The sequence below is a fragment of the Gordionus sp. m RMFG-2023 genome, chromosome 2, assembly GCF_954871325.1.
Source record: "Gordionus sp. m RMFG-2023 chromosome 2, tfGorSpeb1-WG-v2, whole genome shotgun sequence".
Lineage (NCBI taxonomy): Eukaryota > Metazoa > Nematomorpha > Gordioida > Chordodea > Parachordodidae > Gordionus > Gordionus sp. m RMFG-2023.
Window position 1 is genome coordinate 27,795,673 of NC_088776.1, and position 26,832 is coordinate 27,822,504.

Sequence of the window (26,832 nt, forward strand, 5' to 3'; positions counted from 1 at the left end):
CAAATTGTTGCTATATTTAATATCAAGAGAATTGATTAGTAAAATTTGTTAAATTATTAACTGTAATATATCTAACTGTCAAATATGTCTGTAAAAGTGGAATTTTACCTAGTATTTTATAACTAATTCTATGTCTACTTATTTAAACAAACGAAGATGCGAGCATAAGCATATCCAGGATTATTCTCGGGGGAGAGAAGCACTTTTAGAGAGGATTTTTCTCCGAAATTTATTGGAGGTCTTACGTCCATTTATTGTAGGCCTATTTAGGGAGGGGGCAAGGGAAATTTTTTAACTGCAAATTTTCAAAGGGAAATCCACCCCCCCCCCCTTCCCCCAGCTATGCCTGTGATACTTATTAATTCATCTAATGCGTCTTCATAGGATTTAAAACTGAGAATAAATCTTTTGAAAATTTAACAACTCATGTTCAGATATTGGAGTAGAGGGAACTCAACAAATTATAAAATCCATTATATTTCAAAATTTTTACATTATTGTCTAATTAATTCATAAAATCTTATAATTATTTATATAATACATTTAGACACTATTTAAGAATAACGATTAAAAACAGCATCAATATAATTTGAGTTATCTAGTGATGAATATTAAAGAAAGGAGGATATTAAGAGATGAAAATGAAGGTTGCATGATAGTGGCAGGTAGTTATAATCACAGGTAACCATAGAGATATGGAGAAAGAGTTTAAATCGATGAAATCATTGTAAACAATAATAAACATTAAACTGAAATACAAATTTAATACCACAATCTCTTTATCTAGAAACAATTTGAAATACCGAAAGAAATAAGATGGGTAAACAAAATTCTCAAATTAAAGGACCATTATATCAGGGAGTTATAAGGATGTGTATAATGTAAAAAAAATGAATACATGGAAGATGCAAAAAATATAGTAAGAATCTTTATGAAACATGTTATAAATTATCTCATATGAGGTTATGTATAATTTACAATTTATGATTATATTATTCGAAATTTATTAAATATAAAATAAACCTTTGTAAAATGTTTAAGTTCCCAGGATTCAGATATAAGAACAACAATTTTCTATAGAAATAAGCATTAAAAAAAAATTCTGAAAAATTAAAATTTTAATTTAGCAAAATCTTCTATGATTTTTAAAAAACTGAGAAAATCCTATAAAAATTCCTGGCTTTCAGTATTTTTAGTCATGAATAAGTAAAAATTCAGTTTATTTGCTAAAATTTACTTTAAATGTGCAAAACGCATTTTTTTTCATTTTTATGTTAGAAGGGGGTTGTTATTGGGGTAAAAAACTGGACCCAAAATGCTCGTGTACTCATGACCATGAGTGAAAGTAATCAGGAAGATTGCGAAATCATCACATTTAAAACAACATGCATACTTAATATACAATAAGTATAGGAAAAAGGGGTTATAAAAGTTTCACTATAATGTGCGATAAAAATTTTGCGGAAATAAATTCGATATATTGTCCTAGCTAAAAATTGGTTTCGCATCTTCGCTCTAAAGTTTCATTTGCGATAAAATTTCGCTAAATTGACCTGATAGTCAATATTCACAATGGTTAGCCATATTTAGTTCGTTAGTATCATAAATATACAAGCGGACAATATTATTTAGTAAAAATATTTTAAAAAATCTATGTAATAAAGTCTTATTTCTATTACAAGAAAATATCATATGTAGTGTAAACGGAAATACGATTTATATCATATCCTTTCTTTTAGTAAAATTATCAACTTATAGTAAATTCATTTTCAGATAGGGCAAAATGTTAAATATGTATTAATGATTAAAATAAATGGCGCACGCACAATCATATATGGGATAAGTTTTAACATGCTGATTAAACTAAAGAGTACTAACCTTTAGTATAATATGATATGTAAAAATTTATCTTGTACATTCATGGCTTCAAATATCTAAATATTAAGCAAAAAATGCAAACGCTTCAATAAAGAATTTTTTAAGCGAATCCGAATAACTCAAATATTTTTATTTCTATAAGGGTACAAAGGGCAATCCAAAATGTTGGACAGTAATAAATATATTTCATTCCCTATTAATAAGATGGTGATAATTCTAATACAATGACTAATATAAATACGGATAAGATCATAAATAAGGATTATATATTTTCCAAATATAAAATTTATATATCAAATAATAATGAATATTAATCTTAAAATGAATATTAATACCCAGGGACCCTAACCATTATTTATAACGGTTAAGTTTGGCTATGGTTCAGTATATACATATTCGTAATGGTTATGGTTCTTATGAAAAAGGTACGATTCGGTTCAGCTAATTGTAAAGGTTCATTGCGGTTACGAAACAAATTTTTAATTATTTTTATTGAATTACAAAATAGATGAATTAATTTATTTTTATTTTAAGTTTACAAAACAAATTTTAAATTATTTTTATTGAAGCATAATTATTATTTATTAAAATACTGCCATCACGTTAATAAGTTTATTTACAAAATAGATGAATTAATTTATTTTTGTTAAGTATTTATGAATAATACATAAATATATAGTAATCATATATCTGCATAAAAATTTATTAATGTGTTTTTATCCATTTTAACCTTGATCATAGATTTAATGACTGCTCAATAGAAATATTATGGCTAGATTTTGATATTGATGGCAAAATGGATTTGGAAAGTTTAATTTTAACAGTTAAGGATTCATGTTCTTTAGAATGATGCCTTTTGAATATGCCAAGTACAATAAAAAATATGAGATGAGAGAAAATAAATATTGTAAAATTATGATATTGATAAACTAATCACCATCATGTAAAGCCACATCATGGATAATATTAGTTTATGGTGGTGATATTAAAATTAAATTAATTAAATAAATGTAAATAAATCAAACAAATTGGTTATTTAGATATGTTGCATACTAAAATAGAGAAAATAAGAATATGGCTCGAATACTATAAGAAGCAGTTAAAAGGTTCTAGATCAATTTAAGTTATAGTGAAAAAATTAATACATACTTCTTTATAAATATTAAGAAAATATTTTGATAATTTAATAATTATAAAATGGATTGATACCTTAAAACTATGCGGATATAGTAAAATATGTAAACTCTTTCAAAAAATAATTATGATATTTATAAAGGTCTCGCGGTTTATTACGGTTCACTCCGAGTCCCTGAAAAATCCACGCAAAAAAATAGTATTAAATTTATTAAACAAAAATATTATAAAAGTAGAATAGGTACAGTATACTTTTAAAAATGAAGTATAATTAAGAATGTCAAAGGAATGCAAAGTAAAAGATACAAAAGAATTTTGTATCTTGAAAACAAGTATTCACAGTACCATCAAACTGCAATTTTCAATATATTTTTAAATGAAAATATATTAAATGACAAGGAATTTGTTAATTATACCGTGTAGTATTATTACTATTAGGCATTTTAAATTTGTTTTTAGCACAATCAAATGACAATATTGAAATAAATTGTATATTATATATTTTAGCATGAGTCTTAACTAAATAAATTTAATTTATTATTTTATAATTATTATTAGTACAATTATTTTCAACAATCCAAAAGTTCCCCAAATATATTAAATTTTGATGTTGAAAAAATTCAGCGTTTGAAAATTATTTAAATTTGTCAATTTTGAATGTCCTATAAAACAATAATTGGACGAATAATTACAGTTATGTGAATCAAAGCTATATTGTAATTTATATAATTTAAAGTATATAAAAATATGCGAATACAATCAGGATCAATCAGGATAGTTGGTTGAAAATAGTGGTTAAACTTTATAAATAGAAACAAAACACTGAGAATTAAAACTTTATGACAAAATAGACCTTTACAATACACGGTCTCAATCAGACTAAAGTGTTTTAACTCGGATATATAAACTATATAGTCGTCGTTCTAAGAATTTAAATTATTATTTTATAAATAAAATTATAGATATGTTTATAAGATCATTAATATAAGATTTCAAATATAAATATAATGCATAAGCATATCTCTCATACTTTAATTAAATCAAATATATATATAAATAATTTATAAATTTTTCTTTTATAGCTTATTAAATAAAATAAAATATAAGTAAAAAATCAAAATACAAAAATAATAAATATTTGAGCTGAAAATAGTTTTTACTATAAATTGCATTCATTTACTAACTTTACTATTGTAAAAAGAATATATAATTGCCATGAAGGTACCATTTGTGTAACTATTAATGGTATGCATAAAAATAGATTCAGAAAATATTTTGCAACAAAGTGATTCATTCTGCTATTAAAAAATCCTTGGAGATTCAACTGGAGAGTAACTATATAAAAATGACAAGTGTGACTTTTTATGTCTGATGGTATATTATAAGTTGACGATCGATTAAATATATAATAAATTCGGAGATCGATATTAAATATTGAATAAACTTTATAAAGCCAAAAGATGACTGCTCTCGTTGGGATTTGTTTTGAGATTGTTTCCACATATATCATTTTTGAAACCTGAGCAATTTGTACCGTCATCACTTTCATCTGATAATTCGTTTTCAAAAGCATTATTAGCTAATATAGGATTTTTTTGAAAGAATGGTACCAATTTATAATGATTATAAAAATTGTATTTATCATCCCTTAAGTTTTTACAAAGGAGCTGACCGCTAATTTTATCATGAATATTTATTGAATGCCGTGCTCGTTTTAACGTTATTAAATTTTTCAAATAAGCGGGAAGATTGGAAATAACTCCATTGGATATCAGCGTTTTATGAGAGTTAATTGGAAAATTTTTGTCGCTCATAGAATTTTCATCGAGATCCTCTAGTTTATTTATTTTAGTTAAATAAATGTTTTCGCTGATGTTTTTTTTACCATAAACCTCGAGGTTGAAATTTTCTATTATAAATATACAAAAAATTAATATTAATGCATTTATATGGGAATAAATTTCAACCTTACGTTCAAAATATATATTGCAAATTTTAAAATTTTTCATAAGGAAAGTAATAGATTTACGATTTAGAGATGTGTTCTGTCCGAGATTGTTAGTTAATCGAGTCCCGATATTTTTTGTGAAGAGCAAAAAGGCGGCAAAAATGGCGACGAAAGCAATGACGAAAACGGACACGAGGATGGTATGACGGACAACTGGGATGGAAGTAAAAGGATGGTTACCGGAAGGAAGCGAGTGTTCTGAGCGGACATAACCGTGAGAGCGTGGCGTGCGGCAATGTCCATCCACGAGAACGGGGAATGGGGGCGTGGGATTCGTGAGAGGGCAGGATGTGCAACGGGTCGCGCTGATCCCATCGCATGTCCGACAACTCACGTCACAAGCCTTACACTCTGCACTGTTCGCCGTCCTGCTCTCTTCTTCGTCCTTTCTCGAAAACTTGGCCAGGTAATATCCGTCGTGACATTCCGTGCAATGGGCCCTGCCCCCGTCTCTGCAGCGTTTACAAGAAGAATCACAGGTCTTGCAAATCAAAGAAAACAACTTCTTTACCACTTTTTTAATCTCCTTTTTATAAATTTTAGTCGCTCTTTTAGTATAATATGTTATAGGGAAGGTGGCCCACCCCGAAGCATAGTTTATCATACTTTCGTCTTTACTATTTAGAAATAAATCAGATTTTTTATGATGGCTGCGAGAGGCTCTTTTAATTGATGATGGAAATATTATAGGAGGAGTCATTATGAGAGATTTATACAAATTAGGTGGGCATTCTTTTAAACACATACCTTCGTACAGGGCGTATGAATCATCGCAAACTAAAAATATTTTATAAGTAAAATCTTATAAATTTTATGGTGCGATATTTAGTATACAAACATTCTTGATAAAACTACATGCAAAACAAAAAATGATAGAAAAAAAATAAAAAAGTTGACATTTAGAACCTCCAAACTAAACTCATGTAAAACGTAATTATGTAAATAAAAAATAATATTTATTTTTATAGATAATTTAACTTAAACGAAATACTGTTTAAATTAAATATAATATCTATCTACTATATCTACAATAAAACCTAAAATATAAATTATATAAAATGGGATTTTTTAAATTATTCATTATATCAAAATAAGAAACACTTTTCAAATGAATATCATAAAATAAAATAATAGAAGATATGTAGATTACATTTAAAGGAGATTCAAAATTTATCAAAATATTAGTCTTGTTATTAATTTTAAAATACAGTAAATACATGGAAATTAAAATAGGTTAAATTAAACATTTACATCTATCACATGTTACCATGCCTTTACAATTAAATGCCATTATTCGAGTTATTAGCTTTTTAATAATTTCGAAAGGACGAAACGTTGAGAAATGGAATGTTTAAATCTACAAAAATTATCATTCACACTATCAGTTTTAGAGATGTATAGAGTAATATATATTTGTTAAGTTTGTTCTTCTCACGATTTAACACATAAAGTATTGTAAAAAAATATCCATATCATTATTAATACAATAAACATTATGTTGCTTTAAGTAAATAATCTTTATCACTAAATATATATTAAAACATTATTTGGATTTAAATTAAAGATAAAAAATATATCAAACCTATCATCATCAAAAAAACATATAATGTGTAAAATATATACATATAATGACTATATAAAGAAGTGCAATCATATACAGATTCATTGATGTTAACGTCATTTAATAAATAACGCAGGTAATTTGAATTTTTTATAATAAAGGTATGCGATTCATATATATAAAATAATATTTAACAAACGAAGGGCACCCTTTAAATTTATGTCATTATCAAAAATTAGAATTATACTCCGGCATTATAACACATGAGAATTAACTTTGTTTGAGTCAATGTGATTTAAAATAATATGATTATTTTTTCCTAAACTTAAGTTTGAAATTCATTATATCCTGCGTAACTTCTATTTTCTTACAGCTAGAAGAGAATATAGAATTTTAAACTATACAATGGTGCACGCAATTAAACGCGATGCAGATTAATATAAATAAACTAGGGAACAAGTTAAACTCACCCAAACAATGTCCCGGATATAGCATCTTGAAACAGTTTAGAATCAAATTATTTTTAAGGTAATTTCTAGAAGATGAGGACTCAGCAGCGGCCTGATTGTCCGATATGGAATTATGTTTCAGCCCCCTGATATATGAAGGAGAGCTCGATGAGCTAAGTGACGATAACGTTTCAGGTTGAGATTCTGTTCCATGAAAAATTAAGGACCACTCGACCAAGTAACCTTAAATCATAAAATTAAAATATATAATCGGTTTCAAGAAGAATGCAATAAAGGTTCAAAATCTAATATTCGAGTAGTGAATAACAATAAAAATTAACCAGGCAGATTAGCTCCATTTGTTATTTCAAGTATCCAAGTACCGTATGAGAGCTCTCCCCAACTGTGAGTTGTCATAAATGGCCACCCATTGATACCAGCCCCAGAATAATCCTTAGGTCTTTTAAATAAGAGTTTGGATGTCGTCCCTTTATTTATTAATCATATCATAATTGAATTCCCTTGTACTAATAAAATAAATTAATATTAAATTGCAATAAACAAACTTTCAAGTAAAGAATTAAAAATCAATCAATAAATTTTTTCACAATTTTGTATATTTAAAAAAAAAATTATATTAAAAGGATTAAAAAAATCCTAACCAGCGGGCGAAGTCAAGAATATTTCGATTTGTCCTCGTTCAGGCGCTTTTAAGGATATGCGCGCCTGTACATGTTCAAGATATTTGACGTGCCCACCATAACTATATATATCACCTTCCCCACTGCTCCTTAAATCCGAATCTTCACCAGGCTTAAAATTACCATTTGAATTGTATCCGTTGTAACTGTAATAGTTGTTGTTATTCCTAATTAAAATTTTATAAAAATATCTTAGGTACAAGCCTATATTTTGATGAAAATATATGATTATGTATAGAAATTATAAAGAAACCTCATGTTAGAAGCTAGTTTTCCCAAACAGCCATCGGTTTCAAGGCTGAACCTGATGGATCCATTAGGAGGGATCGGCCCACTATGTCGTGTGTTAATGATCGTGCAGTTGTTGGCGGGTGGAACATTGCGCCAAACTCGGGCTGCTTTGACCATGGCGCCCGCATCCATCATTCCGTAACCGAAGGAATGACTCACTTTACGTCCTATTCCATTGACAGTCCAATCACTAACGTACAAATTATCGGGGCTTTAAGTAAAAACATGTAATTATAGCAAATTATAATTGTATGATTGTATATTTTTTATAACTTAAACAAAATATAAACTTTTTTAAACTATCATATTAAGCTGCTGCACGGCAACCACTCGATTTAATATTTTAATAGTTCTTTTCAGCCAATAAAAAATCATTTCTATATAGTTTTTAAGATATGGAATATGATATACACATGTTATACTTATTTATAAATCGATTTTGATAAAAATGTCAGATACCACTTACAAAGCCGACGATATAACTCTCATTAATATTTCATCTATGTTTAATAAAATAAATGTGTAGATAGCAATGTGAATGTACTTAGATGTGACGACTACCAGGTGCTGCATGTCCCTCCACCCGAGGTTGGGGTTGGCTTCAAGGGCTAGGGCAAGAATACCAGCAGCAAGAGGGGCTGAGGCTGAAGTGCCTGTGTGAGATTCGGTGCATCCATGTCGGAGATCTGTGCTGACGATCTTGTGTTCCATAACGGAGCCAGAGGAGTAGGTAGAGGCCAGTGTACTAGAACAAGGCTCTGAATACCAAGGCACATGACCCGACTCGGTGGCTGAACTGATACTCAGTGTGTAGCGACTGTTCGTGTATCCGTCGCAGTTGCAGTTGTCTCGGTCTCGTCCGCCATTACCCGAGGCCCATGCAAATATTGATCCCAAACCACGCCGACCCTTTTTGTCATGTACCAATAGAGGCATTAGATATACATAACTAATAAATTTTAAGGATCATTCCATGTCAAATCAAGATGTGGCCGATCCCTTTCGATTTTATCTAACTTTAGATTCAAACTAAAGTTTAGATAACTTAATCTGGGTAATATTTCCCCTTAATCTTTTATACTTTGGGTTATATCAGAGACGAAAGGATAAAAAAAATTCTCTTTTTTAGGAGTGTCAGCGATATTCAATTAATGATTATCATAAACTACGTCATTTTAGAAATAAATCTAATAAAGTGCATACTTTTTAGGAGCCTAATTATATATTTTCTAGTGGGCCTGAGCCGAGCGGGTTTGTGTAAAAAAAATTTTTTTAATGGGCTTGATCCTAAAATTTTTCATTTAAATTTAGCTTATTTTAAGGATATTTAATAGGGCAACATATGTGTTATTTATCACACTGAGTGTTAATTTTGTTTTTATTGCTTGTTCTATTTAAAATCACTTGGTATCCTATTTATACTTAATAAAATTTTAATTTTCCAAAAAACGATTAATTATAATCAATTTACTATTTTCAAATTTGGTTTTAATTAAATTAAAATCTTTTTTAAATTTTAATTTTTAATATTTTTCTAATAAAAAACTAAAATAAATATATATATCATATTTTTAATTAACACTAACCAAACAAAATATATATGAACGACTTGTCATTATCTGAAAATCTCTGAAATTAGGATTTATCACAAGATCGTCAAATTGGTTATTTTCCTCAATAAGACTATTAATTTCACGGAGTTATAAAAAGAGTTGAATCTTATTATAACTGGTTTAATCAGATATCTTCCCATTTTTTCCTTAAAAATTGATGCATAATTTCGAGACTGACCATATTTAATCCACATTTGAGGAAATATTTGAAACGCAATTTTATGAAGATAGACTTTGTACCCTAAATTTTTTTATTGGTGTAAATTAAAACCAGGGCAGGTTAGATCATCTGAAGAAATATTTAGAATTATCATAATATTCTAAAATAAATTATAAAATTCTTGATTGATTCAATTAGATTAACAATCTTGACTGAAAATTAAACAACGAAAATTAAAATGAAAGAATTTGGTGGTTAATCTGACTTAAAAACTTGGCTTAAATTATTTATAAAATTTAAAAAATAATTTTATAATACAAGAAAATATGGTTCCATATTTTCTAAGAAAAAATTTGAGTATCGTTTTGCGTTACCGCTACTCAAAAAAAGAAAGCGTTACCGTTGCTCGTTACCCCTAGAAGAAGGTAACAAATGGCGTTCCTTTTCTTCGAACAGCACTATATATAATAAATAAAAATCAAGAAATACATAAAAATTACATTATCAGGAATATAAATTATTTGAAAGTAATTAATTAAATAGCAAAGTCTAGGATAGTTTCAGTATAATAATAGACCATCAAAATCAAAAAAGTTGGATTTGTTCAATGAAAAAAATGTCAGAACACACTTACATATTCAGGAAAGTCTGGTCTTCACATTAATCTAGATAAATGCAAATCAAGATTATAATTATCTTCTTTTTATTCAATTAAAAATGTTAAAGTATCATATACAAGTGAAAAAGGGAAGTTATCAATAGATGTGTAAAATTTTGTACCATAGATATTCGTTTTCAATGTATAGCTGGTAAAGGCTTCAAACGTTTGGCACAATATTTTATTGAAGTTGGTTCAAAGAGGGGCTTAATTGATGTTGGAAAAATTATGGCAAGTCCCATAACAGTGTCAAGGTATACATGATATTTCTCAAAATTTGCACAAAAATATATTCCCAGAAATACAAAATATTTTAATAAATCTTTTTGTAGTGCAACAACTGATTTAAACACAGATGACTTTAAATAGTACACATATATAAAAAAGACTCTTCACTACATAATTAATGAAAATTAATAAAACGTGCTTTTTACACCACTCTAAAACATTCAGAGGAAACTTGTTTCTAATTTTACTAAACTCGGATATGCTTCTGATGTATTTTACAAAATCACATTCATTACCAATCAAGGTAGAAACTTGATGAAGGAATTAGATAAACTCTTCTTCTCATCTTATTAACACTATTCTATGAAATACCTTTTCTACAAAATTTATGTAAATATTACACCCTGATTATAAAACCTCATTCTTGTTCCATCCTTGGGGGGATGATATATAGAAAGCCGGACTCGACTATGATTCCGTTATATTAAATAATAAGGGAGAAAAAATATGGAGGACAAGCTGAATTATTGATAAAAAGGGATTGAAATCTCTGATAAACATAATGATTCCTTGATCAGGCAACCAAAGAGCTGGAGGGATATATAAGACCTAATTTATCAAATATTAGTATTCATGAGATTTGATAAAATATTTCATTTTTTATCTATAAATATCTGATATTTGATTAAGTTGATCTAAAACTTCTCAGTTGATTTCTAAGTTAATCAAAAACCTATTGTATTTTAAATTATTTTATATAAAACAGTCCATGTTAAAACGATAACAATAAAAATTTATTTTAATATGATCTATTATTTACTTTCATTCTGAAAATTAATGTTCACTTTTTTGTTGTACATTTTTAATAATTTAATAAATATTTTTTTGTTCTTACCTTTAGTAATTTTTCTTCCTTTCTAATTCTTCATCATATGTTTTAATATATGAATGATATATATATAAATATTCGTTATAATTTTCTTATTTTTTTATAAAAATAATCTATATTAGTTAAAAAAAAATTATATAAATTATTAATTTATAATATATAAACTAGAAAAATAAATAAAAATGATGGTTATTATAAAAAAAAATTAACTATAAAACATTGGTAAATTTATCAGTGTCTAATATTATGATGCATATCAAAAAAATGATGAAATTATAAAATTAAAATCAAGAGCCTAAATATCTAAATTCCAATTAGATATTCTTCATAAAATCACAGCATTTTTAACTCCAAAATTCCGCCAATTGCTAATGCTTACTTTGGAAGAAGCATCAGACAAAATGATATATAATTTGTTACTTTAGACCATTGAGTATTTTGAGATTTGTTAAAAGAGGAGAACTCTCATCAAACTTTGAAGGCCCATAACTGACATATTTGAGCTAGGGCATAAAAATTTGAATTTGTATAAAATATACAATATATTTAACCTTTATTAAGTTTCATCCATTTTTAAAAAGGTCGTCCGAATTACTGGTCGATATGTCATGGAATTACCCACCAGTTAAATGTATTCAAACAGTTGCACATATCATCGAATTTTGACAAAAATATCAAATTAGCTCATGACTTATAATTTCCTGAATGGATCCACTAAAATATTAACTTTTTACTTACAAAGAAATATTATACTAAGGTTAAAATTTTTTATGATGTATGATATTTTTCAACCTAAACCTGATTGAAATATTATTTGGTTTAATATTAAAAAAAATTCCTAAGCTCGCAATAAGTTTCAAAAAATTTTCCCAAGCCCATGAAATCATTTTATATATAATTATGCTGAAATAATACTAATGGAGTATGATATATTTTATTTAGTAATTCTATACTTTTAATAAGAATTAGGGTTGGCAAAATTTATGATTATTTTGATAATCCCTTTATTACATATGACTACTAATCAGTCACAAGTGAATTTTATTACCCATAGGACAGCGTTTGGCGCGAAAATTTAAATTGTGTCTTATAAAAATCATTTTTTTAAATAGAAATTCTTATATTTATTTAAAGTGCGAGTATCTAATGTCATCTGTTTCTTTTCGTAATTTTTAATTCCACCTTTTTTAATATTAAACTCTGATATTATTTTTCAAAAAAATATGAACCAGATAACATATTCCTATATTCTTTTCCGTTTTTATATTTTAAAAAGTTTAATTAAAAATTTAATCGAATATATATGTATGTTACTAATAAGACTGTAATATAATTTCATCATCTGATTTATTTTCTGATAAGAGCTTTTTAGAAGATGGCCAAGATAATAAGCATGATAATACAACATTTTCAGATAATTTTACTATTATAAGTAGACAAAGAAATATATGAAAGGAAAAAATTTAAATATCTCTAAAAAGAATAACATTCGCTTTTCATTTCTATTGTAGCGTTGTGGCTACTTCATGGCGAAATTTCGATAGAGAAAAAACAGAATTGTCATCTGATTTGGCTTTTTCACCTTGAATACGCCGATATAATAACCAGTAATTTACAACTGCTATATCAATAAGGTGTTGGAAGACTCTTATATACCACTTTTTGGATCTGGTTGTATTATGGTATCTTCCATTATTGCTGCTTAACAAATCAACCACTTCCATATGTTTGTAATGTTGTTTGACAAGCATGGGACAATCTTTATTTAATCTTTTCTTGGTTTTGCGGTCATATCGTTCAATATGACTCTGGGGTAATTTCCCGTACAATGTTGACAAAAAGGTTACCGTTTTATTATCTTTCCATACTTTAGAATCTATCCTTTCAATATTTGCCATGTATTCAAAGGATGACTCTCTGATCTCTTTTTTTATTTAGATCTCTGTAGGAGCATACAATTTGGGAACCTATACCAAGACTGTATATACCTATAAATATAATTGAAAAATTAAATATATAATAGATTTATTATGCCTCTTTTGCCAAATATATCAAAAGGTTTATAGAGGTGTAGTAATTGTCAAAATATAACTTATTATAGGTATTGTTTGGGCTTAGACGCACAACAATAATGCTGGACGCTCCTAAATCTGGTTCTGTTGTTGGTCTTTTTTCAGAATCATTTTCCTGCACAGAATAGAATATAGTTCAAAATCATAAGCAAATCTTGATACACCGTATAGAATGAAGAATTTAAAGCCCCATTTGTGAGGCTTCATTGGCATATAGTGTTTTAAATGTATACGAGCCTTAGTTGAGCAAGTTTGCTCATCGATTGTACGAAATCAATCTTGAAAGTGTTACACAATTGAGACTACTTTTATAAGCCTATTATGGCCTGGTTGACCTTTTGCTATAGAATTATTATTGTCATTAAAATGAAGAATGGATCGAATGCTTTCAAATTTAGTGATAGTCAGTCTTTTTTATAAGATCATTGCCAATTACATCTTTCCAATAGTCTCTTATCGACGATAATTGGATAATCCATATGAGAATATTAATCCCAATGAATTTCCTTAACTCCATTATAGAAATTTTTATAGGTTTGTGACCCTTTATTACATATGACTACTAATCAGTTACATAGTGAATTTTCTGACCAATTTGACCGTGTAAATTATTTTGGCGCAATAGTGTCTTATAAGTAACATTCCTTTTGTATAAAAATCATTTTTTTAAATAGAAATTCTTATATTTATTTAAAGTGCGAGTATTTAATGTCAGCTGTTCCCTATATTTCAAAATTGACATTTTTCGTAATTTTTAATAAAAATATGAACCAGATAACTAAAATATTCCTATATTCTTTTCCATTTTTATATTTAAAAAAAGTTTAATTAAAATTTTTTTAATCGAATATATATGTATATTACTAATAAGACTATGATTTCATCAACTGATTATTCTTCTGATGACAGCTTTTTAAAAGATGGCCATGATAATGAGAATTCAACATTTTCAGATAATTTTAATAATATAAATTGTTGTGTTTTTAATTAGTTTATAATTTATCTTATCCTTTGTTTGTACGGTATTCGTTTATAAGTGATGGGGTTTTCTTATTTACCATTTATATTTTTCTTTGTTTGTACAATATTCGTTTATAAATGATATGTTTTTCTTATACCCTACAACATATTTTTCTTTGTTTATATGATATTCACTTATACCGAGCTTGTTAGTTTTCGAGATGGACGAGGACATGAAATTGATATTTATTTATTATTGTTTGATCGTAAAAGGGGGCTATATAAAGACCTCGAAAAATGAATTGTGATTGTTTTATGAAATAATTTATTATCTACTTGTTTTTACTTCTATGTCACGATATTATTTCGATTATTTTTAATGGACTTATTGAAATTGTACTATTATTGGCGTCTATTCTTAACGAAATAAAATTTTATAATACTAATTGTCGGTTCGTTTATATGTGGTAATTTACTTCATTCTGAGCGACCCTTGCCGGGACTTTGGTAAAACCACAACATGCCCGCTAAGTCCGGTCCCCCAGTCCCCTTCTCTGACAATCCCGGCCCCACGAACTCCGTCGTTCTCTCCCCCTCCCCGATGGTTGGACTCGATTGTCGAAATACAACATAAATAGACGGAGATATAATATCGAAGGAAATTTTTTTAAATATCCTTAAAAATTATCAAAATTCAATGGAAAGTCGACTTTATCCAGCGAGATACTGGCTTTACATACTCCCTATCAATGTTCATCATATATTTGAATGATAATTTCCTAGATTTAGTAGTTCTCGAATCAACCAAATATGTAGGAATAAAAAATATTAACAAACCTATAAAATATTCTATAATGGAGTTAAGGAAATTCATTGGGATTAATATTCTCATGTCGATTGTCTAATTACCATCCATATGAGACTATTGGAAAGATGTAATTGACAATAATCTTATAAAAAAGACTATGACTATCACTAAATTTGAAAGCATTCGATCCATTCTCCATTTTAATGACAATAATAATTCTATAGCAAAAGGTCAACCAGGCCATAATAGGCTTATAAAAGTAGTCTCAATTGTGAAACACTTTCAAGGTAGGTTTCGTACAATTCCTAAAGAAGAATCCTAGAATTATATTCTGGGCAAGAAAATGATTCTGAAAAAAGACCAACAACAGAACCAGATTTAGGAGCGTCCAGCAATATTATTGTGTGTCTAAGCCCAAACAATACTTATAAATCAAAGTTTTAAGCTAATTTTGATAATACCTCAATAAACCTTTTGATATATTTGGCAAAAAAATAATAAATCTATTATATATTTAATTTTTCAAGTATTTTTATAGGTTATACAGTCTTGGTACTGTAAGGAGGAATAGGATCCCAAATTGTAAGCTCCTACAGAGATCGAAATGAAAAAAGAGATCAGAGGGCCATCCTTTGAATACATGGCAAATATTGAAAGGATAGATATAACTTCCTTAGTATGGAAAGATAATAAAACGGTAACCTTTTTGTCAACATTGTACGGGAAATTACCCCAGAGTCATATTGAACGATCTGACCGCAAAACCAAGAAAAGACTAAATAAAGCTTGTCCCATGCTTGTCAAACAACAAACAAACATAAGAGGTTGATTTGTTAGGCAGCAATAATGAAAGATACCATAATACAACCAGATACAAAAAGTGGTATATAAAAGTCTTCCAACACCTTATTGATATAGCAGTTGCAAATTACTGGTTTTTATATCGGCGTATTCAAGGTGAAAAAGACAAATCAGATGACAATTCTGTTTTTTCTCTATCGGAAGAAGTAGCCACAATAATGTGTCAAGTTGAAGCTACAATAAAATTGAAACGCGGATGTCCTTCTTCTATGGTCAAAAATCTAATAGAAGTAATTATTCTATTTATTTAGATAAAAAAAGAAGGGGGCCTACGTCTTTCGTACCGTCCACAGATATTCGCACGGATCAAATTGAACATTTCCCAGAGTGGATGAATAATCGTTAAAAGTGCAAAAATCCACTATGTAAAGGAGCTACACATGTAAAATGCTCGAAATGCGCACTATGTTTCCATGCAAATAAAAAATGCTTTATTCTATTTCATACCAATATATAAAATGCAATAATTTGTTTGTTAAATACAATTTGTGACTTATATGTAACATACATTATTATGGTCAAAAAAAAATAGATAAATAAAAAATTTTTTGATCAATTATCGATTAATATGTCAAAGGGGATACCTGAGAATTTTTTCTAACTTATTGCAAACATCATGTGGTAAAGGGTTAAATGCAAGCCAGGCTGGGCCAAATTTATTATGCCATAGACCTGGGCCAGGCTTGGTCAACAAATTAAGACCCATGAAGGTTTCTGCATTTAATTAATTATTATCATCTTATTATTTAAAGGTAAAATTACACAACACATTTGTATTCCTCTTTATTTATTAAAAAAATAAGCAATTTTATATTTGGTTCCTCAATGTTAATTTTTTTTAGGATAATAAAAAAATCATACATTGTATATTTTTAAGGTAATAAAAATAGTATTAATGTTTAACTACAAATAATATTTTTAAAAATATATTAAAAATAGCATAATATATAAAACTATAAAAAAACACATAAGAATGGGAGGTGAGCAAAAAAGGCTCGACCCGATGAAACTAAGGTAATTGCTTGGGAATATGGCGATTTGTGTTGATTGTAAATCACCATTAATTGAGAATTTTTTTTTACTAAAATTTTAAAAAAGTAATAGCCTAGGGACATATTGGGAGAAATAACTATTGGGATAAAGTAAATCTGAAATGTAGTAATATTGATTTTATGGATGCTTCATCACTGTTTCCAATCAATTAAAAAAATTTATTCTGTCATATCCATGTCTAATACTTTCTTAAAATCTTTGATTTAAGCGTAACCAGAAATTAATGTGTTATCTTGAATTATTTATACCAAGAGTTGAAAATTATCACTTCTATTAAATAAGTTTAACTCCATCGAAGTAATGGGCCAATGAAATAGAGACAGGCCACGATTAACTTTGATTTCTCAAATCAGCAAGGACATGTTGGATAAGAAAATTTATGTTGATATGGCTCAAAGGCGAGCCATATGGAAGGATAGGACGCGTTTCCCATTTTGTGATTAACATAATGAATCATCAAATCAAATCCCTATTTCTTTGCAAACTTACTGTCAAGAGCCTTCAAACAAATATAATGAATACAGAACTGATTTATGCTTGAAATAGATAGGCATATGGAAATAAATGATTATCATTATTTTAGCATAAAAAAAATAAAAATTTTTTTTTTAATTACAAGCATGAAAAATAAACGTTCAAAATACATTAAGTTTCAGCAAATTTTTATATAATTTATAGATAGCCATCAAGGTTTTTCATCGTATTTTACGTAAAAATAATTATATTTAATTCTAATATTTAAAAATTACACAGCCTTCAGATTAAAAATTAAATTATGTAAAACCTTTGTTTATGGAATGATACAAATATAGAGCCTAAAAAATGTAATTTATAGACAATTGTTGGCAGAGAATCAGATAATAAATTATCGAAACTTTGCAACATGGGCTTACATTTTAAAGGATTATATTTAAAAATGGATTTGAAATAATACCTTAGTTACACCATTTTCGAAAGCTTGTTGGGCCATGCGGGCGGGCCCATCTAAAGTTTTCCCATCATCGTCAGGTCCCCATGATGCACTATAGATATCTATGTAATCGGGATTAAGGCTCAAGGCTCGAGCTTCAACCTCGTCGGTAACATCCCCATCTAGCATACGAACCCCTGATTTTATTACAATAAGTGAAATTTAATCTTTTTTTGAATTAATTTTAAATATGATAATAAATGAATCAATTCTTTATTTGTTTAAAATTCTATTTTATATTTGATGTTCGACATATAAAATCCACAAAAAGAGTAGTCAATTATTTAGCAATATAAACATTTATTAAGCATTCAATTTGTTATTTTTTTTATAAATTAACCTCCAATTTTCGATCTAAAAGCGACTCCTACTATACATATTGAATTGTTTGCGACAGCAGCAACTTCTCCAGCACACCTTGTCCCATGCCTTTTTTAAAATAATATCGATATTATAATGTTTAAAAGGTATGACAAAAATTATTATAAGAGCCATTCCATGCTAAATCGATCAAAAAAGGTATATTTTCAGCCGGCGACTTATAAGATTGTTAAAAAATTTTGGAATCATTTAGATAGGCAAAAAAATGAGAAAGCGGTTTATTTTAGCTAGCTGGTTCCCGAGATACATTCAAAGGTTAACACCTGTAAATTTTTTAAATTGCTTATATTCAAGGCATAAATTTTTTAATGAATTTAAATGAAGGAAAATATCGTTCAGGCAAATCGCGAATATTAAATATAAGATTTCATTCGAATAATAATGCGAATTTAATATATGAAAAAATATATGGATATAGTATATATATCTTAATTGTGGATGAGCTGTTAATTTGTTTTTTGTATTCTCAAGGACTTTCAAATTCTTTATACATATCTCTACTCGATTGACAAATTGTGGATGTATAAATCACAAATTTTAGATGTGGTCAATCCTTTAACTGCTACCGAACGAAAATATATTATACATAAAGATGAGATAAATTAAAAATTTATTTAACCATTTTATATCTCAAACTATTGTTTCAAATATATTTTAAATTATGGAATGAATTTGATGAGCTATCTAATTAATATATCATTAGTAAAAATGATTAATAAAAAATTATACGAAAGATATTTATTATTGGAAATTTGATACATTATTAAGATGTCTAGCGGTTTGCCCAAGTCCCTGAGTTTAATTGGTATATTTAATAGAAATTACATATATTTTAATAAAGAGAATGAAAATATCCTGTTATTGGTAAGTTAGCAACAGAGTTTAATAATAATCCGTAGTTTCATATAGCATCATCTATTTTATGCTAATAAATTTTAAAAATGCATATTTCGGAAGAACCGATAGCGCCGACAAGGGGTTAACATCGTATATATATTTATAAAAGGTGAAGAAATAAAAGGGAAATTTTTTTTCTTAAAAACTAGGAAAATATACACTCAAATTGGCCTCAATTTTCGACCTTTAGAGATTAATTTAAACTACAATATATGTATTTATTTTTTACTACAAATATGTTTAAAATATAGCATTTTAAAAATTTTAAAGATTCGAATGTCCCAATTTTTTACATCTTTAAGACTTTGTATCTCGGGAACCAAGTGTAAATTAAATTGCTTTGTCATTTTTTTAACCTAACAAAATAATTCCAGAAAATTTTAACAATTATAAAAGGATTTGGCCTAATCGTGATCGATTTGATATAGAATGGTCCATAATATTAAATGTCATTATATGATAAATAATACATCTCACAACCCGCACATTTTGATTTCAATAAAAATATGTATGATGGTTGCATAATATAGATAGGCTAAAAATAAATTTTAGTTCTTATATTTTTTAATAATTATAGGGTTTTAAGAGCAAAAATTAAAATTAACCATTTTTACTTTTCTTGATTAACATATTAAACGTTGGTCATCTTATGTCCAGTTTAATATTTAAAAAAAAATTTTGCATTTTTTTATTCGTTTAATAATAAAATAATGTTCATGGAAGCAACTTGGATTCAAAAAATATCGCTAATAATGCAAGCCAAGTTCAAATGTTCATTATATAATTATCTGAAATTCATAGAGTAGGTATTCCAAATATGATGGAATACATTTCTAGTAAAATGAGATTATTAAATTTAAAAAAAAGCCTTCACAAAATGATTTAAAGTTAAAAAATAACGAAATACCGGAAAAAACAAAAAATATTATCTGACGTACCGGAAATATATTGGGATATAAAATAAAAATTGATACTGCATTGCTAAAATGCATTTCTAAAAAGCAATTAATCATAATTAATCAAAATTTAATTATATAATCTTTTATTAAAAATAATTTTCAGGAAAATTTTTTTAAATATACATAATATTAAATAAAACATTGAGATTAAATATCAATTTATAATTCTATTTTTAAAATTTAACAAATATATATCCATAAGAGGGCGTTAAATGCATAAATATGGAAATATCATTTTAGGAAACCAGAATTATTATTAGTTAGTGCTTTTTTTATCTTTGGGTGTAAATACATGTGAAAAACCTAATTTTTTTTTAAAAGATAGGTTTCTTTTACTTTAAATAATGAGAGAGTTTAGAATATAAAATAATAGAAAACTTGTTAGGCACATATTGCTCTTCATTTTTGGTTTATAAAGACCAGAGGCTTCGACTGAATCTGAGAGGAAACCTCCGAATTAAGAGTTCTATTGGAAAAGTAAAATAATACTTCACCAATAGCCTTAAAATACTCATAAATGTGAGATGCTTTCAAATGATCAGTTAACCTCTGGAGTCTCTTAAAAGAATGGCCTGCATATTTACAGGATATGTTAAAACGCCTAAAGAATTATACAACGTATTGTATAAATAAATAAAAAATTAGAAATGATAACAATATTATTATACCATGAACCACAAGATGCAACATGTGGTTGTAATAATGTATAAAAGAAACCTTTTTATTAATTTTTTTTAAAGTAGGGTTTTCATTCTTTCATTTCGGCCAGACATAACGTTTACCCCATCATATGCCTGGCTTATTATATTCGCTGAATTAATATTTAATTCATTAATTTGCTATAAAATGCAATTAGTAATGCTTTCAGCAGAAAGACACTGTAAAATTAATAATTCCTATTAAATTTTATTTTCCAGAAAAAATGTAACGAATAATTATGTTCAGATTTCACAACCTTGTACATCTTTTGTCTCATCAGCCTTAAGACTTATAAAAGGCATCTCTCGTTATATTTATCTGATATATATTCAAGCACCATATCTGCCATAATAGATATCACTTCATTTTGAATCTGGGGTGATGTATATTGGGCATTTTTGGGTATAAATTTCATAATTTTATTTAATTCAGGATCTTTTTGAATGGTGCATGAAAACATTACTATAAATAGTCTAGAAGAATAAATTATGTTTTCATCAATTGTAGCATCCCTAATTTTTGTTGAACCAATCCCACGAAAAGGTAGCTACTGTATGCTAAGAAATAGCATCAAATAAATTTTGATTTAAAATAGTAAAGATTACGGTTAATTTGTTGGCTTACCAAAATTGTTGTTTTCTCAGTATTTTTTTTTATAATTCTAAAATATTCACCGCTGTTTTAAATAACTGGTTATATTATAATCATAATATTATGATTGCACCATAATAAATAAAATAATTATCATTGAAATAAGTACAATTTAAACGTGATTAAGGGCCTATATAATGTCATACACAAGCATACATGAAAATGATGAAATAAGAATTAATGATGATTTATTATTGGATAAAAAAACAGTATAAAAAGAAATTTACAAACTAGACATATTTTTTGAATAAATATTTAAAATTTATTTTAAAAATATAAAAATAATATATTACAAAAATTTTTTTTAAATTTGAGTGGCAGGAAAAATTTATGGGGGCCAAAGATTTTTACTGGTAGTCAGAAAATTTTTTGGGAGAGCCTATTTACCCCGCCACCCTCCGTAGCTACGGCCCTGCTAATAACCGATTTGAAACCGGCCCAATGAATAAATATTGCATTGCTGGCGTTATCCATGAAAAATTCTTTTTTCTATATGGTAAATATGTTAAGCATTCTCCTAAAAAATATTTTGAAAATCATATGATTTGACCGAATGCTGAGCTCAAAACCAACCACTTACTAAATATTCGATTGACCAAATTTGCTAGTAAATTGAAAAAAATGTTCAGTTTTCTTTTATATATCTATAAATTACGTGTAAAACATTGTTCGAAAAATATTTTGAAAATTTTATGATTTGACCATGCCGAGCTCAAAAATGACCTTTTACTAAATATTCGATTGAACAAATTTGCTAGTAATATCAATTATAAAATGTTCATTTTTGTTTTATTTATCTATAAATATGTGTAAAACATTATTCCAAAATATATTTTTATGATTAGACCGATAACCGATTTGAAACCGAAATATTGCATTGCTGGCTTTATCCTTGAAAATTCTTTATTTTTGGTTTATGCTTGCTTGTACAAATACGTGGTAAGCATTATCCTAAAAAAATATTTTGAAAATATTATAATTTGACCGAATGCCGAGCTCAAAACCGAACACTTACTAAACATTCTTGGTTCTAATAAATTTATAATGCTTAGAATAAAATGATTTCAATATTAATAAAGTTATCCCTCCCCTCACCTCAGTCGAAAATTCCTGGCTGCCTGGCATTTATCAATTTTATTAAAATTAAAAATATCTTGGCATTTTCCTAAAAAGAAAAGTGAATGTGTACGTAAAAAAATAAAAAAGTTTAAATATTAGCTGTAAAAATTTAAAATTATTAATCATATTTTTGTTTTAAAAATATCTGATTGGTTTACAAGTATTTATAGATAAATAAAAATAAATGAACATTTTTCAATTAATATTACTTGATCGAATATTTAGTAAGTGGTGGGTTTTGTGCTCGACATTCGGTAAAATCAAAATTTTTTTGCTTACCACGTATTTGTACACGCATAAACCAAAAATAAAGAATTTTCCGTGGATAACGCCAGCAATGCATTATTTCATTTCAAATCGGTTATCGGTCAAATCACGATATTTTTAAAATATTATTTGGAATAATGTTTTACACGTTTTATAGATATATAAAACAAAACTGAACATTTTTTCAATTGATATTACTAGCAAATTTGGTCAATTGAATATTTCGTAAGAGGTCGGTTTTGAGCTTAGCATTCGGTCAAATCATATTTTCAAAATATCTTTTAGGAAAATGCTTAAACGTTAATGTACATGTATAGACCAAAAATAAAGAATTTTCCATGGATAACGGCAGTAATGCAGTATTTAGTCATTGGGCCGATTTCAAATAGGTTTAGTCAGGGATGCGAACCCGACAAAATTTTTGGCCGGGTTCGGTTCGGGGTATAAAAAAAAAGGTGGGTTCGGTTCAGGGAAATATTTTTGAACCCGGGTTTGGTTCGGGTTCAAGAATTTTTGAGTTGATAAAAAAAATTATATATTTAAATCATAATAAAAAACTAGATATAAATTTGATATAAAAAATAAATTTTTTATTTTATTTATAGGCAAATAGTTAAAAATACAAAGCATATAGTCATGTATCAATTTTAAAAATTTTATTTAGACGTATTAGCATAATATCTTCCAAGAGTTGTTCACTCATCCTCGATCTATGTGGTGAAAGAATGAATTTCAAATGTGAAAAAGATCTTTCAACGCTAACCTATGTTAAATGTATTTATATGTGAAAATATGATAAATTAACTTGGGTTGCAGGAACAGCAAATAAGATTTTAGATAAAATATATAATTCAGGGTGTTCCAGCTTAGCAGACTCCCAAAAATGCAAAATATTTTCCTTCTTATCTAATCTTTTATAATCGCTAAATCCAGTAATTATTGTTCTAATACTTTTCTCAGCAATCGTTGGCCCTCTTTTAAGTATTTTCTCCTGCCTTTCTTTAAGTTGTATCAATTTCTCTAGATCATCTTCTTGTTCAATAACTTCATCGGAACTAATATCATCAGATAAAATCGGCGTTGTTAAGCTTTTAATTCGTCTCCATAAATTGACAAGATGCCTTTTCGCACAAATCTTATCATCATCACTAAGTAATACCTGTAATATTTAAGGATTTATATTGTTTATATTTAAATATTCCATAAAAGAACAATTTTAATATAAATCTAAAATAATTAATTTACTAAGCTTTTAATTAACCTTGAATCTTGGGTCCAGGTATATGGCAGCTAAGAGAATTTCGTTCTTTATAAACCTTTCTTCTCTGTTCTTAAGACAAGAATATAGTAATTGAGCAAAATGGTTTGGATTTTTTTCCAGTTCGATGCAGCATCTTAACCATGCTGCATAAAAATCTGTCAGTGTTAACTGTTCAGATTGGAATTGTTTGGTTGCGATTTTTAGCTGTTTTAAAATTTCAACAATCGTTATTATCTCTTTCCAATCTTCAGTCAATAAATAATCAGATTGCTCTGAAAAAAATCTTCGATATTGGGTTTTAGTAAAATCAGCCTTTCTAACATATCATGGGTTGAATGCCATCTGTGGCAATCTAACACAAGCATAGGGAGTTTCATATTTTTTAATAACTTTTGGTAAGTGGGATGTCTTAATTTTAAATTTAGGCTCCTAGCTTTTGCAATGGTTTCCACAATAGGTGATAATTTTATAGCATCTTGAAGTGCCAGCTGAAGTGTGTGAGCTGCACACTGTACACTATAAATCGGATAGGATATAATAGTTGATAAAAAAGTATTTTGTATATCATCAATATCATATTTATATACATTTACATCCATATTTTCCTCATCTGCTGATTCACTCCTCATATCATAATCAGTTTCAGGAGCTTTATAGCTCTTAAAAAATTACAACCATTATCAGAAGTAATTGTGTATATTTGTTCAATATTAATTTTAAATTTTAGTAAAGTTTTTAATATATTCTCTTTTATATATTCTCCTGTACATCTCTCTTTCAGCTCTACAATTCCAAGAGTCCTCAAATTTATAATGGACTTTGATATAAATTGAATATTTACACCAAGAATTGACCTATCTAGTCGTTGAACTGCATCAACTTTTAAACTTATTAATTTTCCTTCTACCTCTCTCGATATTTTGTCTCTAATTGATTGGGCTGTTTTATTAATAGTTCTGGATAAATTTTCTTTGTTTATAACTAAATTGAGCCCAGATAGGAGTGGATTTATAATTCTTTGAAATCCCGAATCTTCAATAATTGATAAAGGCCGGCCATTTACAGTAACAAGTTCTAGTATAGAACTCATCAAATCATTAGATGATATATTTATACTTATATGCTTTTTTGGAAAAAAGGTTTCTATATTAATTTTAGGTTTTTTTGCCAATAACAATTCCTGATATTTGGTTTTTTCATTTAAATAATTTAAATATTCATTGTTGTGATTTCTTTCCAGGTGTCTTTCTAAATTTGACAAGTGATTACCAGACATTTTGCAATATGAACATATTGATTTTTTTCTATTGTATTAAGGGTAAAATGCTTATCAAATATGACTTTATCTTTAATCTTAAATCTATAAAAATAGAACAATTTTTTTAAATAGCAATGATTTCAGAATTAAAAAAGAGATATTTATAAATTTAATTTCATTTATAATATGCACTTCATTAATATCTTGTAAAAATTAATCTGAACCAAAAATAAATGATTAGAATATATAAATTTTCAAATCATTTTAATAAGTTCACAAAAACTGCCCTACATTTAACAATTTTTAAGTTAGATGTTTAGAATTTTTTAAATTAACAATATAATAATTTTTACTTTGATTTGTTAACCATTTTCTTCTAATTAATAATCTTTAAGAATAATAAGATAAAAATTTAAAAATAAATGGCGTAAATTAATTCAATTGTTTAAAATTTTTTAACACTCCAATAGGAATCGATAATAAATTTAAAAATGGCATAATTGAATTAAGTTGTTTAAAATTTATTAACACTTCATTTAATTGGAAATTTGAAAATATAATATTTGTATTTACATATATTAATATATGATTTTAAATAATACACTGAACCCGGTTGAACCCGGGTTCAAATAAAATTCTTGGGTTCGGTTCGGGGTTTTGAAAATTTTATAAATGGGGTTCAGGTTCGGTTCGGGTTCAGAGTTTTTTTCTAAAAACCCGGGTTTACTTCTCACGGTTCGGGTTGGAATCCCTGGGTTTAGTCATATCACGATATTTTTAAAATATTTTTTGGGATGATGTTTTACACGTATTTACAGATATATAAAACAAAAATGAACATTTTTGTTTTAATATAACTAGTAAATTTGGTCGATCGAATATTTAGTAAGTGGTCGGTTTTGAGCGCGGCATTCGGTCATATCATAATATTTTCAAAATACTTTTTAGGATAATGCTTAACACCTAAAAATACATGTATAAACCAAAAATGAAGAGGAATATGCGCCTAACAAGTTTTCTATTATAACCCCTCTCATTAATTAATT

General features: G+C 27.4%; 1 protein-coding gene across 1 annotated transcript in view; it reads right to left on the reverse strand.

Annotated features, from left to right (window-relative positions):
* Window positions 1–4,161: 4,161 nt before the first annotated feature.
* Window positions 4,162–26,832, reverse strand: part of LOC135924988 (proprotein convertase subtilisin/kexin type 6-like) — a 74,522-nt gene continuing 51,851 nt past the window's right edge. The window contains exons 7-15 of the mRNA XM_065460118.1: window positions 18,635–18,723; window positions 18,259–18,431; window positions 8,567–8,931; window positions 7,985–8,233; window positions 7,693–7,898; window positions 7,372–7,518; window positions 7,052–7,273; window positions 5,042–5,797; window positions 4,162–4,921 (exon numbers count right to left, since the gene is read on the reverse strand). Of these exons, the coding sequence (XP_065316190.1) occupies window positions 4,458–4,921; window positions 5,042–5,797; window positions 7,052–7,273; window positions 7,372–7,518; window positions 7,693–7,898; window positions 7,985–8,233; window positions 8,567–8,931; window positions 18,259–18,431; window positions 18,635–18,723 (2,671 nt within the window). The 3' untranslated portion in view covers window positions 4,162–4,457. The remainder of the gene's footprint in view (window positions 4,922–5,041; window positions 5,798–7,051; window positions 7,274–7,371; window positions 7,519–7,692; window positions 7,899–7,984; window positions 8,234–8,566; window positions 8,932–18,258; window positions 18,432–18,634; window positions 18,724–26,832) is intronic.